An 18235-nucleotide genomic window follows, 5' to 3' on the forward strand; every position below is an offset into this window, starting at 1 on the left:
CATTCAGTATTCAGGGTAATGTGTTCTCTCGTATCGGTTTCACGAGACATGGCATTCAATGCTAGGTTTCAATTACTGGATTACTAGTACTGTCTGCTTGGCAAGCCCTCTCATTTGCGAGTCTGCCAGTAATTGATGATGTGCTGTGTATATGTGAAACCAGTGCTGAATATATGGTAAAAGAAGTAGACTTGTTGGAAGTTGCTTGACCTACAAACTTTTGTAATACTGCGCCCTGGCTTTAGTATAAACAAAACTATAGAAAAGGGTGGGCTATTAGACAAATCCATACAGCAGCAGTACGTAGCAACTCATTTTTACTCAAACAAGTTTAAAATCAGATTTTGCACTTAACGTCAGATGATAAATGGGAAAACAGCAAGGTTGCGTCATAGCAGACTGAAGCCAATCACGCTCCGACTTTACAGGGCAATGGGCAAAAGTGGGGAGATACTCACCACTGCTCTATTTTCACTCAACTTCAGCAACAAGGTAACATTTTTTGCATATCATTCAATGTTACATTTGGCATCATTGCTTGCCTAGTCTTAACTCTTTTGTTGCCAACAGGCAGCAAAATTGGCTGATATCTGCAGCAGCTCGCTTTTCTGAAAATGAGGCGTGCATACAACAGTGGTATTAAAGTTTTTCCAAAGAGACCAGGCAGTCAAAGAATCAGAGTTTTCTTGAATGATACGAGCCAGAAAATGCTATCTTGTGAAGTCAGAGTGAAAACAAAGCAGCAGCAAGAGAAAAATCTTAAGGTTGAATGAAAGAAAACAAGTTGCATATCAATTGGCTTTCGATCCCTAGTACTCCTAGGGAATTTGACCTACATTGGCATTTAATTGAACACATTGTCAACATAGCAACTGAACCTAGCATGTGAACGCTAGAATAAAATGCTCATGCATATTAGCAGCAGCCTACTTACGTCCACAACATGGATGCCTCTCGAATTAAAATAAAGAAAAAGCCTTATTTTCATAAAATTTATTGACTCCATTTTTCAGAACATTGGTTGTTTTTGTCCTGTAAATAAATATTCTGATACAAATACCACATCCTTATTAAACACAAGAAGATGAAATGGGGGAAGCACGTGCAGCATACGTTCACTGAACGTATGAACTTTGTACAACTTCATAATTAACATGGTGCCCACAAAGAAAATGAAACAGCCACAAAGCACAACGAACCAGAATATCTCGAGAGTCAATAAATAGCCTTGTAAACAAAGACATGTAAACGAAACTTTTTTTTAAATGTGTTGGTGGGTGGTGGTGGTGGTGAAACAATGGTAGTATGTACATACTGTGCCCAATTCATAGGCAGGTTGATGATCCAGCTATATAAAAGAAAAGTGCTGAACCTGGAATCTGGCTTTACTCTGTCAGCCATGTTGCTGATCAGTCTAGGGTACACTGCTCCGACAGACACACATACACACAAAGCACAAAAATCATGTATACCATATGCCGCTCAATTCCACACATCCCTCTAAAACGGCAAGGAAAGGCCCGAGTGCTTCCACAATACCACAGATGTGTCCTACACCAGTACCTATACATTTAAGCATTCTTTCTAGCCCTTGGTTTACCGTCTGCGAAATTGGCAAGGGCTCCCCAACAACAAGTGGATGAAAAAGATTCAAGATAAGAACTGTAAAACGGGAAAGGCCGGCTGCATATATAACACCGGTGCCCAAATAATTCCTCATTTTCCTAAGCCAATTCAACACATATACAAGACTGAAATCTGCTTATGTGCAGCTTTAAACCGAGGCAAGCATAGCTGCCTCCATCTCTATTTGCACATTAAAAAAAAAAATTTTAGAAATCGAATGCTGCGGGCAAGAACGATATAATATTAGGAGGCCTTATCATAGGACAACCCCCCTTCATATTTAAAAGACCAATGTGCTAGCATAATACCAGCAAACACCTGTGCTCAAGCAGCCCCCCCTTGAAAAATAAAGTTTGTGCAAAACCCTTCAATCCTGGTTGACTTGCTCAAATCCAGAAAGAAATGGGTCATAAATAAATAACTAAAGAAAAGGATCCCCATCAAGAAGCAATATTTCATACTGTGAATGTAACTATGTTATAAGGGAAGGCGTCGCAAGATAACCTAACAAGAAATTAAATACAGTGCAGTCCAGTTATATAGATACATACACATCACATATCAACCAGCCACTCTAGCAGAATCAAGTTCTATAGTGACTTTACCCAAAAATTAATGGGTTTGTGTAAACATAATGCAACCATGATGATAATCCAGGGAAACTGGGGGCTTACAATAGCATCCTTGATCAACAGCACCAGACATCCTCCCCGAGTGGGGTGCACCCTTCCAAAGCAGTCTTTAGTTGTCCCTCTACACCACAGCACGGGAGAAGGGGCAGGGGGTGGATAGCTGATATTTTCAATATGTTTTCCCCAAGCACAAAACTTTTGTTGTGAGACACAACTGCACTTTATTAACGATGATTTACCGTATTTACTCGCATAATGATTGCACTCGCGTAATGATCGCACCCCTGAATTTTGTCATCAAAATTAAATTTTTAAAATTTTCCGTGTAATGATCGCGCCCCGAACTTGCCGCAGTGATATGCCGTGTGCCAAGTCTAGCTAATAATGATCGCACTTACCATCTGTCGAATGCTAAGCGAACGACTGACTCTTCAAGACAAACCAAGCGGTCTGTACGCACCTAACATTCTTAAGCAAATGCCCCATTTCATTCCTTTTACCACTTTCCGCACTTTCACGACAAAAAAAAAAAAAAAAAAAAAAGGTACAAGCAAACTTGCCTTTATTATGTGTAGGTTTTATAATGGTTGTGGTCAACAACAACAACAAAACAGGCGCCTTTCGATTCTTCTCGTCTGCACTCGTGGGCACGCAACAAATCGTGAGCGACAACAATAGTAGCCACGTTTACACTGATACGTTAGAAGTGTACCCTATTCATACGCCGACGCTTGTAACACAGCTAAGATATTCGCCCACCCTTATAGGAAACGTGCCCTATTAGGATAGCAGTGAAGACAAAGGCCGCAGTTTCCGCAGCATGCCCGCCATGTGTTTCTGTGACACTGGCAGCTAAGCGCGCCTATCTGTTTCTGTCCCCTCAAAGTGGACATAGCTACGTTATTGCCACAAACTTGCCGATATTAACGATATTATTCATTACTGATACAGAAGAAACCGTTTCAATGCACATAATGTACTCACGAGGAGAAAAAGAAAATCGCGTTCGGCGTGTTCGGCTTGCTCCGCCGGCCAACATTTTTGTTTTGGCGCCCCGCACTACATACAGCGGCAGCCGCCAAATTGTTGACCCGTTGTCATCCTGCAGCAAATGCGGGATGAAAAAAATTTTCTTTTTCTTTTCGCAGGAAATTTAACCCACGTAATGATCGTACCCCTGAAAGTGCGATCGTTATGTGAGTAAATACGGTATCTTTAAAGGCAGTACACAAGCAGCAGGAAACGTTGAACAGCAAAGCCTTCCAAGGGCATGGTCAGAGGATGGCAAGCTTAGCATTTTAACGAATGGAAACTTTTGTAAAACTTGATGCAACAGTTGTAAAATCGCAGGAGCCTACATTTGTAAACTTTACGGAAAATTTGGCAGAGTTGGCAGCTATGCAAAATGTAACCAAAGGTTAGCGCACTTGTGTAGAGGTTGTACAGTTAAACCTCGATATAACGAAGTCGGTAAAATCTGCAATTTGCTTTGTCATATCAAAATTTTGTTGTATTGAAATTCGAGCTTTTTATGCAAATAAGTACAGCCCCGATAATATTTTTTTTTGTCATGCAGAAAGGGGTCGCAGAATTTTCCGAATTATTGGGCAATCGGAAAAAACAAATTTGAATACGAATACTCATTTTGATAAATTTGGGAGTCGGCGATGAAAGATAGTTTCGTGCTTACGCACCTACGTCGACGATATCTTCACATCGGCGGTACGAATTAAGCGAAGCCAGCCACGCTTTCGCGTGCACTCCACCCCCCCAGCTGACAGTGCCGCCCGCACTGGGACGCCGCTATCAGGAAAAGCGCTGGCAACTAGGAGTGAATGTGCCGTCTGTCTCTAGCTCCAACAGGTCACCGAAACACGAGAAATGCGCCACCTCCAATACCAAACACTCGGGAACACAGCTTACATGGTGCGAAGCCGTCTCGGCATGTCTGCTTTTTGCACATGCGGCAGATGATCTCTAATGCAGGGTGCGCCGCTGCATATGCACTCAGCCGCGCTTACAGCCATGCACAGTCACCGTGGAGACACACGCCAACTTACCTCCACCCCAACTTACCCCAACCCCACCCCGCCCCGCCCCCTCGTGCGTGCTTGATCGCGTTACCGTGAGCTCGCTTCCCTCCCTCTTGCACGGGAAGGCGTCACTGGTGAAGCCACCAACTTTCCTGTCTCACCCTCGCACACTCACTTGCATCTAAAGCACACAGTGTGGGAGGTGTGATATGATTTTATCGCACTTGGACTTCACACGGTACCTGATGCGGCTCCACTTCGGAGCTCTTGTCCTGTGATTTGAGATGCGCGTTTGCAAGCAGAAGCTAATAATTCAATCATTTGACCATCTGTGTCCCCGGCAGTCTCCACTTATTGTCTACGCATTCCTATTCCTTGGCGGTGGCAGTGAAATTTCGTTATATGGAAACCGCACACAAACACATTTCGTTATATTGAGGTTATAAATACATGTTCTATGGACAAGAGGCTATGAAAAGTTAAATACTTCGTTATATCAAGAATTTTGTCATACCGAGGTTTAATTGTAGCTGTAAACTCCACCAACATACGGGGTATTAGCAATGCTGCTGTTTACAGCTTCTTACTACACAAGGAGCAAGTCCAAGGACCACTTGCACATTGTGGCCCTGCAATTATAGGATAAACCTTGGTCTAGCAGTGCTGTCAGAGCCTTCGTTACTACCTTCGTGGCTTAATTTATATCGCCTGCATCACACGCCTTGGGTGCAAAAGAGAATGTGGTGCTCTAATTATGCAGTTTGTTCTTCGCCACAACCCGCCTTGGTGATGTTTCACAGTGGAGCATTGCACACCATACTGGCTTTGGCACAACTCCAGGGCAGTCTGATCAAGGATGTTATTGACAAAAACACATTATAACCAGGGTGTCGAACCGAAGATATTAAAAACTGTACTTGAAATGAAATTTTGACCAGAACTAACCTGAACCGAAACCGATGTTTTTTAAATTATCCTGAACCCAAATAAATAATAATAGTGGTTGCTGGTTGTTCAACCATATTAGGTGGCACGAATAAAAGAAATGCATTAGGCTAAACAAAACAGCTACCCTTCAGTACTCTGCCCACTTCATTAGCAGCCTGCTATGACTTGTAATGCGGTTTGTATGCGTGAGTCGGGACAGATGCTGTTTTTCCGTCTCGGTGTCCTTTTTCCGCAACACTTTTGCGCTCCCCTTCGCAAGGTATAAGGTCAAACCAACTAGCCCAACAGCGTACTATTCGAAACAGAAGGTGTGTACGTGCAAAAACTAAGGCACCTAGATGAGGTGCTCACAGTCCCAAACTCAGCCGTGCCAGCTAGACGTTGCAATGCATATGAAAGGTGGAGCACCACTCTTAAAAAATTGTTCGCATGACTTATTAAATACTGGCTGACATCCATTTGTATATTTAATGGGTGGTATTAGTGATCAGTTTAATTCATTCCGTATTTGGTCTATGTAGTTGTTACTTGATTACTGCCTGCAGTGTGCAGTCGCCAACTTGCAATTCTTTATTAAGCCATATTCAAGTCAATTTTTTTTCAGAAAATTGATTTTTTTTTTTTACGTTTTATGTATGCCCAAAAATTCAGCAACATGTTGCATTAAGATCACCTTCCTGTCATCATTGGTTCGGGAGTTACAGCGAGTTTTCCATCCCATAGCCTCGTATTGCAAAGCCAAAAATCAGTGATATTTCTTTTATATAAATATTATTCAAAATGCTTTTTGTTTAATGTTGTCGCCAAGCAGCCACATAAACAAAAGGAGAATAGTGCATTGCATGGGGCTCCCGCTATGACGATGGTGCATTTTAGGCCTCCGTAGTTTTGACATCTTTCATGTGGTTTGAAGATTTGTTTAAGTTTTTCCTCAAAACAAGATTCTGCTCCCCCTCATGTTATGCAAACTTTGATAACTTTTTTTAATGAACATTGTGATATTAAATTTTGCATACTCATTCCTGGTATAGAGATTTGTGCAACGAAGTAGAACAAAAGAAATTGATGCAATATTTTTACATTTACATCTGACTTCGCAAATAAATTTGGTCAGAATTGGCAATATTTTTCACCTTGCTTAGTTTTTCTAACCTTACTGTAATATTTCTCACATTGCATTTCTCCTAGTTCACTGCACAGGTCTTCCACTTAGCTAAATTAATGTCAAAGCTTTACTCAATTCAGCAACTCATTAGTTACTTATCACTGCTGGCACGACTAGCACTTTTACTGCATTTTATGAGAAAAATTACCTGCCAAAAATAAAACGAACCATTTCCTGCACTTTAAACCGTTGCATAAGCTAAATAAGACATGCTTATTCATGAAAACAGGTTATTCAAATCCTGGCTTCGGCTCTCAAAAAATTTTTTAAATGTAAAGAACAAAATCGGACATTAACTTAATCTAGTAAACTTTTTTATGTTCATGTTCTGCAGCTAAGAAAATTTAAATTTTGTGCTTGAAATAATGCAGAACATCAAACCCTGTCCCCCACATGCCAGTAAGATCCCCCCCCCCCCACCTCCGATTCTTCCAGGTAAACATACATACAACTCAATGGTAGCCTGAGTGCAGTGTCAGAGGCACCATCAGAGGCCAGAAATAAAGTGCATTGCACTAGTTTGCACCAAGCGCTAAACCCAGTATTGTTTTGAATTTTCCCAAATCGGAATGAAACTGAAGCAGCTTGAAGCCAAACCTGAACCCGGTATTTTTTTTTTTCTTTTCGACATCCTGATTATAATGCAACAATGTACAATGCAACTGTAAGTGGGCTTTAATATAGGGTGTTCTAGCCTATTGCAGATGCATGGTCAACTGCTACAACATACAGTGCAGTCCACTGTTAAAGGGAGCACATGTGTACAGCACATGCAAAATTTACCCTCTGGCATGCGTGGAACCGTTCAGCTTTCCAGCAGGTGAGGGAACTTGAGGGTGGCACTGGTACTTTCCTACATGCCTCTTCAATGCATTGACATCACTTCAGCCAGCACTTGCAGCTGGAGTGAATGCAAAATGGGAGCTACACATGGCAATGTTCACTTAAACCATGGACCGCACTGTACACCCAATTAGGGCCTCATGTTTTGGCAAACCAAACTGTGTGGCCTCATTTGTGCAGACACATATCTGCGCAGATGAGGCAAGGCTGGAACACACAACTTTATGATGCAGCACTCTGCCTTTATGTACAACTTAAACATTACTGGGTAGCAGATTTAAGGCCGGTGAAAATATAACCAGCTACAATGACCAGGTATCGTCAGGATTTTGTTAATATCTTTATAAATGAAGTGCACTGTAAAGATGACAGAGACCTCTAAAAAAAAAAAAAAGGTCTTCAGGAGAAGTAAAAGAGATGTTTAAAAGTAATAAAATGCTGAAACAATGTTTCAAAAATCCTTAAATAAGCTATATCATCTGGTGACAACAGTAATAAAATACAATAGTCATTAAAAGAATGATAAAACACAGTACATTGCTCTTTGATGTATGCACTTGTGGTTACATGAAGTCTTGGCAATATTAAGTGTTCTCCAACGTGGAACAGGTTGCTTGCTGGACAGACATTCTGCACTACTAAAAAAAAATAAAAGATAACATGGCCTGCTCAAAATTTCCTAAAATGTGTTGTCAATAAAGCCAGTCTTCCCTCAACCTCATGTCACAAAGCATGTCAATGTAAAACCTTTCCAATGAAGAAAGAAAAAGTTAAGGGAAAAAGATGATGGAGAAACATGTCACATATGTACAGAATTAATAAAAAAAAAAAGGGGGGGGGGGGGGGTCAAGAAAATGGCTTTCACAATTAGCATGCACATGTGCCAGTGAGCGAAAGCTGTCATGGAATCGAACTTGGCTGCCTTGATAGAGTAGGTTCCAAAGGCAAGGTAGGCAAGCTTGAAAGGGGATCAAAGTGCCTCGCCTTGGATGATCAGCTGTCTTCAAGGACTTTGATGACACATTGCATGCTCTTTGTGGCTCTATTTCCGAGCACACCCTGCAAAATAATAAGCCACATCAACACTTCAAATATCATTACAAAATCATATTAGGTATATTTTTATTGCAGATGAGAACTTATGCTATAGAGCAGTGGACATTAAGCCATATCTGCTACATAGATACACTTCCAAACTGGATGAAAGCTCATTCGAAACATGGTAGCCTCCCCTTGCATATGGATATTAAGGAACATGAAAATCTACTTGCTTTATCAAAGTACAGTTATATTTCAATATAACAAAGTCTGTGAAATTGGCACTTCCGCCAACACAGACACTGCCACTAAAGGGGTCCCTAGTGGGGTCACCACAGGGGGGGGGTGCTTACTGGTCAAGGGCAAACTATCCGGCAAAGGCCAAATTTAGGATTGAAATAACGAAAGTCTGGGTCGATAGAAATGCATGGGCGCTGGTCGGGACCTCCAGTCGGGATCAAATTAACTGAAAAATCGAATTAACCCGAGTCAAATTAACAGAAATATACTGTATACAGGGAAGGCGAGGGTTTGTCCTTGGACGATAAAGTTATTTCGAAAAACAGCCAGTGAGAGAGCAAAATATTGTTCGAAATAACCGTCAAGAGTTTTCAGCAGTTCCAATTTGCGACAGTTTTTCCCTATTCAAATACATTTGACCCTTCTGGAGCCAACCAATCAGTTCAAATTACCGTATATACTCATGTAATGAGAGCACTTCTTGTCCCAATATACCGAAGCAAAGTTGGGGGTGCGGTTCATCTGCGGGGTAAATTCTATGGAGACATTTTCGAAACAGCAAAAACTGAAAAGTAAGACGGCAATGATTTGGAACACTCATAGGATAACTCATCTTTGCAGTAAAACTACATGCATACCATTTGCAAACCGTAACTTCACTCCGCTCCGGAACCACCAGACCTGCCGTTCAGGTCGCTGACTGCTTCATCCACATCGTGGTTCCACCACGGAATAAAGAACCAATGCGTCAGCCGTGCGAAGTCGGCGCGGCCTAGGCCAATTGTGTGCAGCGAAACTGAACGCGTACTCTGAACAGCGATCTCCGATCGCGTCCCAGCTCATCCTCCCAACTGCTTCTGGCCGTCTGCCGTCATCACAAGCATTAGTATGTTGAAGTATGCACATATTTTGACAAGCACGCTTTCCTCGACCTCTTTCCTCGACCGTCCTGCCAATCAGCATGTCAAGGTTTATCGGTGTCTGATCAGCATTTCCGTTTTGTGAGCAGATAAACTCTATGTCCCGCAGCCGGCGTATATCACAAACATCAAAACCCAAGGCAGGCAGAAATGTGAGCCACAGACACATGAATTCGACACTATGCCCCACTATGACCACTATGCCGATCAAGTACCGGCTGGCCCTTCTTGACTTTCCCGTGTGCCACACCAGGCCGTGCATCCCGCGCACTCTCTCTCCTATTACGTTGGCATAAAGTATGCTGCAGAGGGCCAGTTGTGGTTTTTTTCTCTCTTGAACCTCTAAGGTGCCTTTGTGCCGGCACTGGCGGAAAGTATGCGTTAAGCATGTAGCGCACTATAACATGCCACAATAGTCCAGTAACAAAAGACGACGAGGACACGCCGAGCACACTGATGGCATGCGAGCAGTAGAATCGGCGGAGTAAGGCTTCCACCTGATTGAACGGTCATGGCAAACGATATAATTTGTGGACATCAGGCTCCCAACGTCTAGTCTGGTTTTTCTTGACCCACAAATTGGCGAATCCGAAACTTGTGTCATCGCTCTCATCTCCAGGTGCCTCAGCCGCTTCAGTGGGCCTACTGCCGCAAGGAGCTCGAGCCCCGCTGTCTTCACAGTCCACCTTCTACCCAGTCAGTCAAGGCCCCGGATTATCCTGATCAAGTACTGCCGTCAATGCCACTACTCCGTGATCCCGAGGTCTCCACTTTTACTGCCGCCGCCCAATACCATTTCGAAAGTGCAGTTGATTGATTTGGGCATAATATTGTTACGTAAGGATGAAAGAAGACAGAGGAAGAAGAAGATCGCGAGACGCTGGCTGCTACGTGTTGTTGGTGGTCAGTCATCTTGTCTACGCTGACTCATCCTGCATATATATTGTAAATACAGTCTTTATATACTCCTAACATCCCCGTAACATATTGGTGGCGGTGTGGAGGAGGGCCCGAGGGCTCATGGGGCCCGGAGCAGGCTCATGCGTTCACCACCCTCATCGGGTTTCTGACCACCCCTCCCATACTTGCCCACTTTGATCCATCTGCACCAACTGAAGTCCACACTGACGCAAGCGGCCGTGGCATCAGCGCTGTTCTTGTCCAACAACAGAATGGTACCGAGTGCGTGATAGCTTACGCCAGCCACCTGTTATCGCCTGCTGAGAGAAATTACTCCATCACTGAGCGGGAGTGCTTGGCTTTAGTTTGGGCTGTCGCTAAGTTCCAGCCATATTTGTATGGCCGCACATTTTCGGTCGTCACAGACCACCACGCACTCTGCTGGCTGTCTTCTCTCCGGGACCCGACAGGACGGCTTGGTTGCTGGGCTTTGCGGCTCCAGGAATTTTCATTCATTGTCAGTTACAAGACTGGACGCCTCCACAAGGACGCTGACTGCCCCTCTCTTCACCCCGTGGATCCCCCTGATCCTGCTGCGCATGATCTGGTGATCTGCGTTATGTCTTTTACTGACATGTGCGCTGAACAACAAAGCGGCGAATCCTTACAGTCCATCATCGCCGGAGTGCAATCTGGCAGCACTGACGGCACGTGCCACATGTTCGTGCTGCACGACGGCATCCTCTACTGCCGCAACATGACCCTTGACGGCCCTGAGTTGCTCCTTGTCCTTCGTCATCATCTGCGATCCATCGCTCTCGAACAACTTCACGATGCACTGACGGCGGGACACCTTAGAGTTTTGAGTACATACAACTGCGTGCGACGCCGGTTCTTCTGGCTGGGTCTCTACTGCTCCGTGCATTGCTACGTCGCAACTTGCTAATTGTGTCACCACCGGAAGAAACCTCCCCTGCCACCTGTCGGATGACTCCATCAAATTGAAGTTCCCTTTGAACCGTTCTCTCGCGTAGGCCTTGACCTGCTTGGCCCTTTTCCTACGACGACTGGAGGGAATAAGTGGATTGCCGTCGCTACTGATTATGTGACACGCTACGCTACGCGATAACAAAGGCATTGCCGATTAGTTGCGCAACCGACGTCGCCGATTACCACCTTCATGACGTTATTTTCCACCATGGTGCGCCTTGACAGTTACTTACAGAACGCGGCCGCTCATACTTGTCTTGAGTTGGCAACAACCTCCTCCACTCTTGTGCCACTGAGCGAGCACAAGCTGTCCACCGCCTACCACTCACAAATGAACGGTCTTACAGAACGTCTCAACCGAACAATCACAGAGATGCTGTCGATGCACGTCTCCAACGATCACCGTTACTTGGACGCCACACTGGCCTACGTGACGTTCGCGTATAACTCCTCCCGACATGACACCGCAGAATATTCACCCTTCTATCTTTTGTATGGTCGAGACCCCACATTGCCGTTTGACACTATCCTCCCTTCTGTGCTACATGCTGCAACTGAGTACGCTCGTGAAGCCATCGATCGTGCTCACATGGCTCGTGAAGTCACCCAATCTCGTTTATTAGCCTCGCAGCACATACAAAAACAGTGTTATGACCGGTGCCATTGCGATGTTAAGTTCGCGCCAGGTGCTCCTTTGGTCACCCTGTCGTCGGGTTGGCCTCTCACAGAAGCTTCTCTCTCGCTACACAGGGCCTTATGAAGTCCTACGTCAAGTTAATGACGTAAATTATGAGATTGCACCGCTACAGTTTGATGCATCCTCAGGTCCGACGCCTGTTGACGTCGTGCACATTTCGCGGCTGAAGCCATACTTCACTCGCAATCCTCCGCCTACCATGCGCCGAGACGGCGCTTTACCACCCGGGGGTCCTGTTATGGAAAGATGAAAGAAGACAGAGGAAGAAGATTGCGAGACGCTGGCTGCTACGTGTTGTTGTTGGTCAGTCATCTTGTCTATGCTGACTCATCCTGTATATATACTGTAAATACAGTCTTTATATACACCTAACATCTCCGTAACAATATGCACATTTAAGGCATCGTATAGGCGTCGCATTGTGGAGCGCTTGCTCATCGCTGTTAACCGCCCGGCAGCCAACTTGCCGCTTCGAGTTTCACTGTATTCAGCCGGAGATAGCGAAGACGGCCTGGGCAGAGGTGACAGCCGCTTGCGTGCAGAACTTGTTTCTGCAAGGCCAGCTTCATCGACGCTGTGCCTGATGCCGAGCCTGATGCTTCCGAAGATGATCGGTCTGGCGGTGATTTGTGGCAGCACGTCGTCGACTCCGACATGGGGGACTACGACACTGATTGGGATGACTATTTCTGCTGATGACGACGCTCATATAGCACAGACGCTTGCTCCTATATATAGCCCATAGCACATATCGCTTACGAAGTGCAGAGAGCGATGCGGAGGAATCGGATGACGATGAAACTTTGGGGCCAGCACTCATAAGCATGCCTGTAGCAATGGGATACATAGGGATCCTCAGGCAACTTGCCTATGCCAAGGGCCTCGGCGACAAGCATGCTTATGCTTTAAATAAAGTGAAGACCGCCCTCCCTGGATCTGCACTGCAGAAACAGATGAGCATCACAAACTTCTCTGCAAATAAATAAATTTTGTGTTTTGACTAGCCAATTTTTCTTTCTTTTTAAGCTGTCGTCCACTGACTACGGACTTCAGGGTATAGTGAACAGATGCCGCGTAATGCTCAGGTTCGTTATAAGCGGGCTTGACTGTACCCCTGTCACTATGGCTCTAGCGCAAACCAGTGCCGCCAGTCCTTCTACTACGCAGGAAACAGTTGGGCGGAACAATGACGACGACCGCTGTTCCCAGCCCCAGATCCAATCGCCTTTTCCTCATCGCCAACTGCGTCACCAAAGTCTGCTATCTCATCAACACTGGCACCGAGATTTGCATCCTTCCTCCTATGTTGGCTGAGCGCTGCCACCCTCCCAAATCACCTCCTCTCACCACGATCAACGGATCGACCATCTGGACCTACAGCCAAAAGTTGGTGACTCTTAACATTGGCCTCAGATTTACCTTTCGCTGAATCTTTAGTCATCGCGGCCGTGCGTCAGCCCCTTATTGGAGCCGACTTTCTTTGGCACTACAAGCTTGTTGTTGACGTGCGGCCCAGCCGCATCTTGGACTTCGAGACGAGCTTAACTGTCCAAGGCATTTCCTGTTGCACTCCACCGTTCCAACTTCTCCAGGCTCACATGGCCGTTCCCGACCTTTGGTCAGCCATCCTTGCTGAGTTTTTGGATTCTTCCAACCCCCCTCCTCTCAGTCCTCAGTCACTCAAAGCGACACACATCATATCGTCACGACTGGCCCTCTCCTGTTTGCTTGGGCTCGCTGTCTCACGCCGGACCGTCTAGCTGTCGCCAAAAAGGAGCTTGAACACGTGCTTGACCTGGGCTTCATTCGTCCCTCCTCCAGTCCTTGGGCCTCGCCACTCCATATGGTGCCTAAGAATACTATTGCCCCTGCGGCGATTACCGTGTTTTGAACAAGGCCACTGTCCTGGACCGGTACCTAATACCTTACATTCAGGATTTTACGTCGGCACTGCACAGTGGCACCATTTTTAGCAAGGTCGACCTGGTGAAAGCCTACCACCAGATTCCTGTGGAGCCCTCAGATATTCCGAAGACCGCCAATATAACACCCTTCGGCCTGTTTGAATATCTACACATGCCTTTCGGTCTTCGTAATGCGGCCCAGACCTTTCAGTATTTTGTTTAACAGGTATTACGTGGCTTGACGTGCTGCTTTGCCTATCTTGACCAGCACCACCACTAAAGCTCATAAGCTTTGGTGGTGATGCTGGTAGAAGACAAGACCAAACTAAGCAAGTTTGGTCTTGTAAGTCCGAAGAGCGAGTTCCGTGTTACGGAGTTGGATTTCCTCGGTCATCGCGTCAACACACATAGCATTTGTCCACTCTTGACCCACATCACAGCCATCCATGAGTTTCCTCAGCCATCCACCACCAGGCAACTGCGTGAATTTATTGGCCCCACCAATTATTACACCCGCTTCATTCCTCGCTGCCCCAATATACTGCAGCATCTCCATGACCTTCTCTCGTCACCCAAGACACCGAATACTCCCGTGGCCTGGAACAACACTGCTGGCTGCGCGTTTAGAGGCACCAAAGAAGCCATTGCCAGTGCAACGCTACTCGTCCACCCCAAATGCGACACCCCAACACCTGTCATAATTTACGCATTGAACACCGCTGTCGGCGCAGTCTTGCAGCAGTTCTTTGCTGGTGCTTGGCAGCCCATCGCTTCCTTTTCGACGAAGCTTGTGTCCCCTGAGCGCCGCTACAGCACATTCGGCCGAGAGCTGCTCGCCATCTATTTGGCTGTGAAGCACTTCGACATTTTCTCAAGGGACGCTCCTTCCATGTCCTTACCGACCATAAACCACTGACTTCCACCCTAGTGTCCAGCAGCACCTCCTACGCGCCTCGACAGCTCACCTACATTTCTGAATACACCAGCGACATTCGTGAAGTCAGCGGAAAATCGAATGCCGTTGCCGACGCACTTTCTCGCGCTGCCATCCATACGATGGACCACGGCCGACCGGTCACCAACTTCACGGCCATGGCTACTGCCCAGAGTGTCGACACAGAGCTCCAGCTGTTTCGCACGAGCGGTACCTCTCTGGTGTTTGATATCTTGCTTCCTCACTATGACATCCCCCTCCTTTGTGATACGTCGACCCGACGTCCTCGTCCTTATGTGCCTCGCCAATACCGCTGGGCCGCCTTTGACGCCCTCCATTCTTTTGCTCATCCTGGCATTCGCGCAACACAGCGACCTGTCATTTCTCATAATGTGTGGCGCAGCACCAACGTAGACGTTTTTCGCTGGTCCAGCGCGTGCCTCAACTGCTAACAGTCTAAAGTGCATCGCCACAGTGCGACTCCTCTTGGCACATTCCCGTCCCCATACGCCCGCTTCAGCCATATGCACGTCAATATTGTTGCCCTCCTTCCTCCTTGAGGGAACCATCGCTACCTGTTAACCTGCATTGACAGGTTCACCAGATGGCCTGAAGCGATGCCCTTCCTGGACATAACAGCAGAGTCGATAGCTCGAGCACTCATCACACTTTGGATTATCCGCTACAGTGTCCCTTCCACCATTATGACTGACCGTGGTTGCCAATTCAACTCAACATTGTTCGCCAATCTATCTTGGCTACCCGGCGTCAATCACAACAAGACTACTTCTTACCACCCGATATCCAATGGGATCATAGAATGTTTTCACTGCCAACTGAAGGCTTCACTCATGGCTTCGACTTTTCCTTCATCATGGATCGAGCGCCTTCCTTTTGTTACGCTTGACATCCACACCCCTTTTCGCAGTGACTCTTCCACCAGCGCCACTGAGCTTACGTTTGGCATCACTCTATGCGTTCCTGGTGCATTCTTCAACATCTTGCTCACGAAACCTGCTGACGTTTCCGACTATGCCTACTGTCTAAACAGCGATGTGCGTTCCCCCGCGCTGCATGGTTGGCCCTTCATGTCCAGTGTCTTTGTGGGCAGCAGCTCATAAAGGAGTCCCATCTCATCTGCATTGTAGATGTCGGAGGCGCATACTATTTCATTATAACGACAATGTTCTTCCCGGTGTGTATGCGTCAACCACGGCCTTGAGAACTGCATGCATTGCTCATCAACGGCCGGGAAGATACGGTTTCCGTCGACCGTCCGAAGCCTGCCTACTTGGACTCTGACGCTTTGACCACTTCTGCTATCACATTCCCTCCTGACCAGGCCAGTCCTACTCGCCGTGTGCGTTTCGCACCACCGCCATCCGTGCTTCGCCCTTCGTCCAGCTCCAGCTTTCTCACTAGAAGGGGGGCCCTATAGCGCACTACTACATGCCACAATGGTCCAGTCATAAAAGACGACAAGGACACACCCAGCAAGCACGCTGATGGTGCGCGAGCAGTGGAAAGGGCAGAATCAGACTTCCGCCCGATTGAGCAGGCTCGGCAAAAAATATAATTTGGCACACCAGGCAGCAGCATCTCTCTGGTTTTTCTTCACTCACAAGCATTAAGTGCGCTTGCTTTAAACATGTGTGAGAGACAAAGATTGTAGTTTCACCGAAAAACTACAGCACGGCCGTTCTATCGTGGGACTGCACAGTAGCAAAGTTGGGGGTGCATTCATTACGCAAGTGCGTTCATAATGCGAGTAAATATGGTATGCATCAATTCAAATGAGGAGATTTCGAATCACCTGGATTTCATTATACTTTTATGCACCAAAAATCTTCTGATCATAGAGGAGCATATGCACTGTGTCGCATAGTGGTCAGATACACAATAGTGTAGCCGTAACAACTAATTAAAGATCTTTTTCAAAGACAACAAGGCTTGGCACTAATGTGTTAGCTAGTTTTCACAAGAAGCAATACTTACCGTCAGATTGATAAAATTATGAAATTTCTTAAGTGCATCGACCAATGGGTCAAACTTGCCTTCCGGTGTGTACTGCCGCAATTTTTCGGCAAGCTCCTGCAAATATAAACATCAGTAACATTAATAAACAGCTCTATACTGACTTGTAACATGCACGTGGCACAACTGCATGTTTGAACCATGCATAATGATATGAGCAAGCAAACCAGGAATGCATTAGGCACAGAATGACAGGTTCAAGCCCCTAAATAATACAACTGAAGCCTCGTTAATTCGGCATTCATTATTTAAAATGACTACAGTATACAGTGAAACCTCGTTACTATGAACACCACATTAACAAACTTTCAGATGAACACTTGCCTGACCACCCCTATTCCTGTCGATAATATATTGTCAATGGTGTAAACTCAAAAATTTTGCCGCGCTTGAAGCGCTTCTGGAAAGCTAACAACATCCAGGATCTAAAAGAGGAACTATTTCTCTATTTCTCTAGTTTCGCTTTTGTGCTTCTTTTTCTCACCGCGGGGCGGGGGATTGTCTTTAAATCACCTTTTAGCCGAGCATGACAAGCGCTCATAGCTTCCGACAAGGCGTCGATGTCATGCACAGCTGCCCTTCGGAAACAGTGAATTTCCGCGGATTCAGATGAGTCCGAGTAAGAATTTCATGATGGTGGTAGTAGCACAGACTCAGAAGACTATTTTGATTCATCTGACTTTAGCACGGATGCCGAAAGTGCGTCGAATAGCCCCGGGACATCAACAGGTACCCGCCAGTAAGTTCCGTTTTCTACTCCGAACCGTTTCATCGTGGCCGCGCTCAGATCTAAAGATTTCCGGTGTGTTCTAAAGGTCACAGTTCTCATCTGCAAGGTGTCAACGTCGTTTGGGCAGGATCGCTTGTCGGCGGCGGCGCAAAGAGTGGAGTTTTGCATGAGAACCTTCGGGCATTCGGACCTTTCAGATGCAATTTCTCGTAAACTAAGTCTTTTCTTGGCACGAAACAAGCGATGCAAGGTTTCTGGGATGGTATTTAAACAGTCCAGGTCGACTTAGTATTTGCCTTTAATGTCCCTTTAAAGTTGGACAGTGAAACGTTAGCGGAATGTCACAGTTGATAAACACCCACATATTTTTCAGGCGGTGCAAGAGCGATGACGCATGTACAAAGTGCGAAAAGTCCTGGGTGCATGCATGCGGTGGCACATCGCTGGCTTTGGAAGACGATGTGGCAAAAAAGCAATGACACAAACCAAGGGGCCCCGAGCAACAAATTTAATGAACACGCCCAACTACGAACTTCCCACCAAAGGATTATAAACGATGACTACAAACCAAGCGGAGGCCAACAACATCTGTGTATTGCGT

At 46.0% G+C, this 18235-nt stretch overlaps 1 protein-coding gene across 1 annotated transcript in view; it reads right to left on the reverse strand.

Annotated features, from left to right (window-relative positions):
• Positions 1 to 978: 978 nt before the first annotated feature.
• Positions 979 to 18235, reverse strand: part of LOC126548518 (wings apart-like protein homolog) — a 115306-nt gene continuing 98049 nt past the window's right edge. The window contains exons 17-18 of the mRNA XM_050196740.3: positions 16866 to 16961; positions 979 to 8306 (exon numbers count right to left, since the gene is read on the reverse strand). Of these exons, the coding sequence (XP_050052697.2) occupies positions 8241 to 8306; positions 16866 to 16961 (162 nt within the window). The 3' untranslated portion in view covers positions 979 to 8240. The remainder of the gene's footprint in view (positions 8307 to 16865; positions 16962 to 18235) is intronic.

The sequence above is a fragment of the Dermacentor andersoni genome, chromosome 1, assembly GCF_023375885.2.
Source record: "Dermacentor andersoni chromosome 1, qqDerAnde1_hic_scaffold, whole genome shotgun sequence".
Lineage (NCBI taxonomy): Eukaryota > Metazoa > Arthropoda > Arachnida > Ixodida > Ixodidae > Dermacentor > Dermacentor andersoni.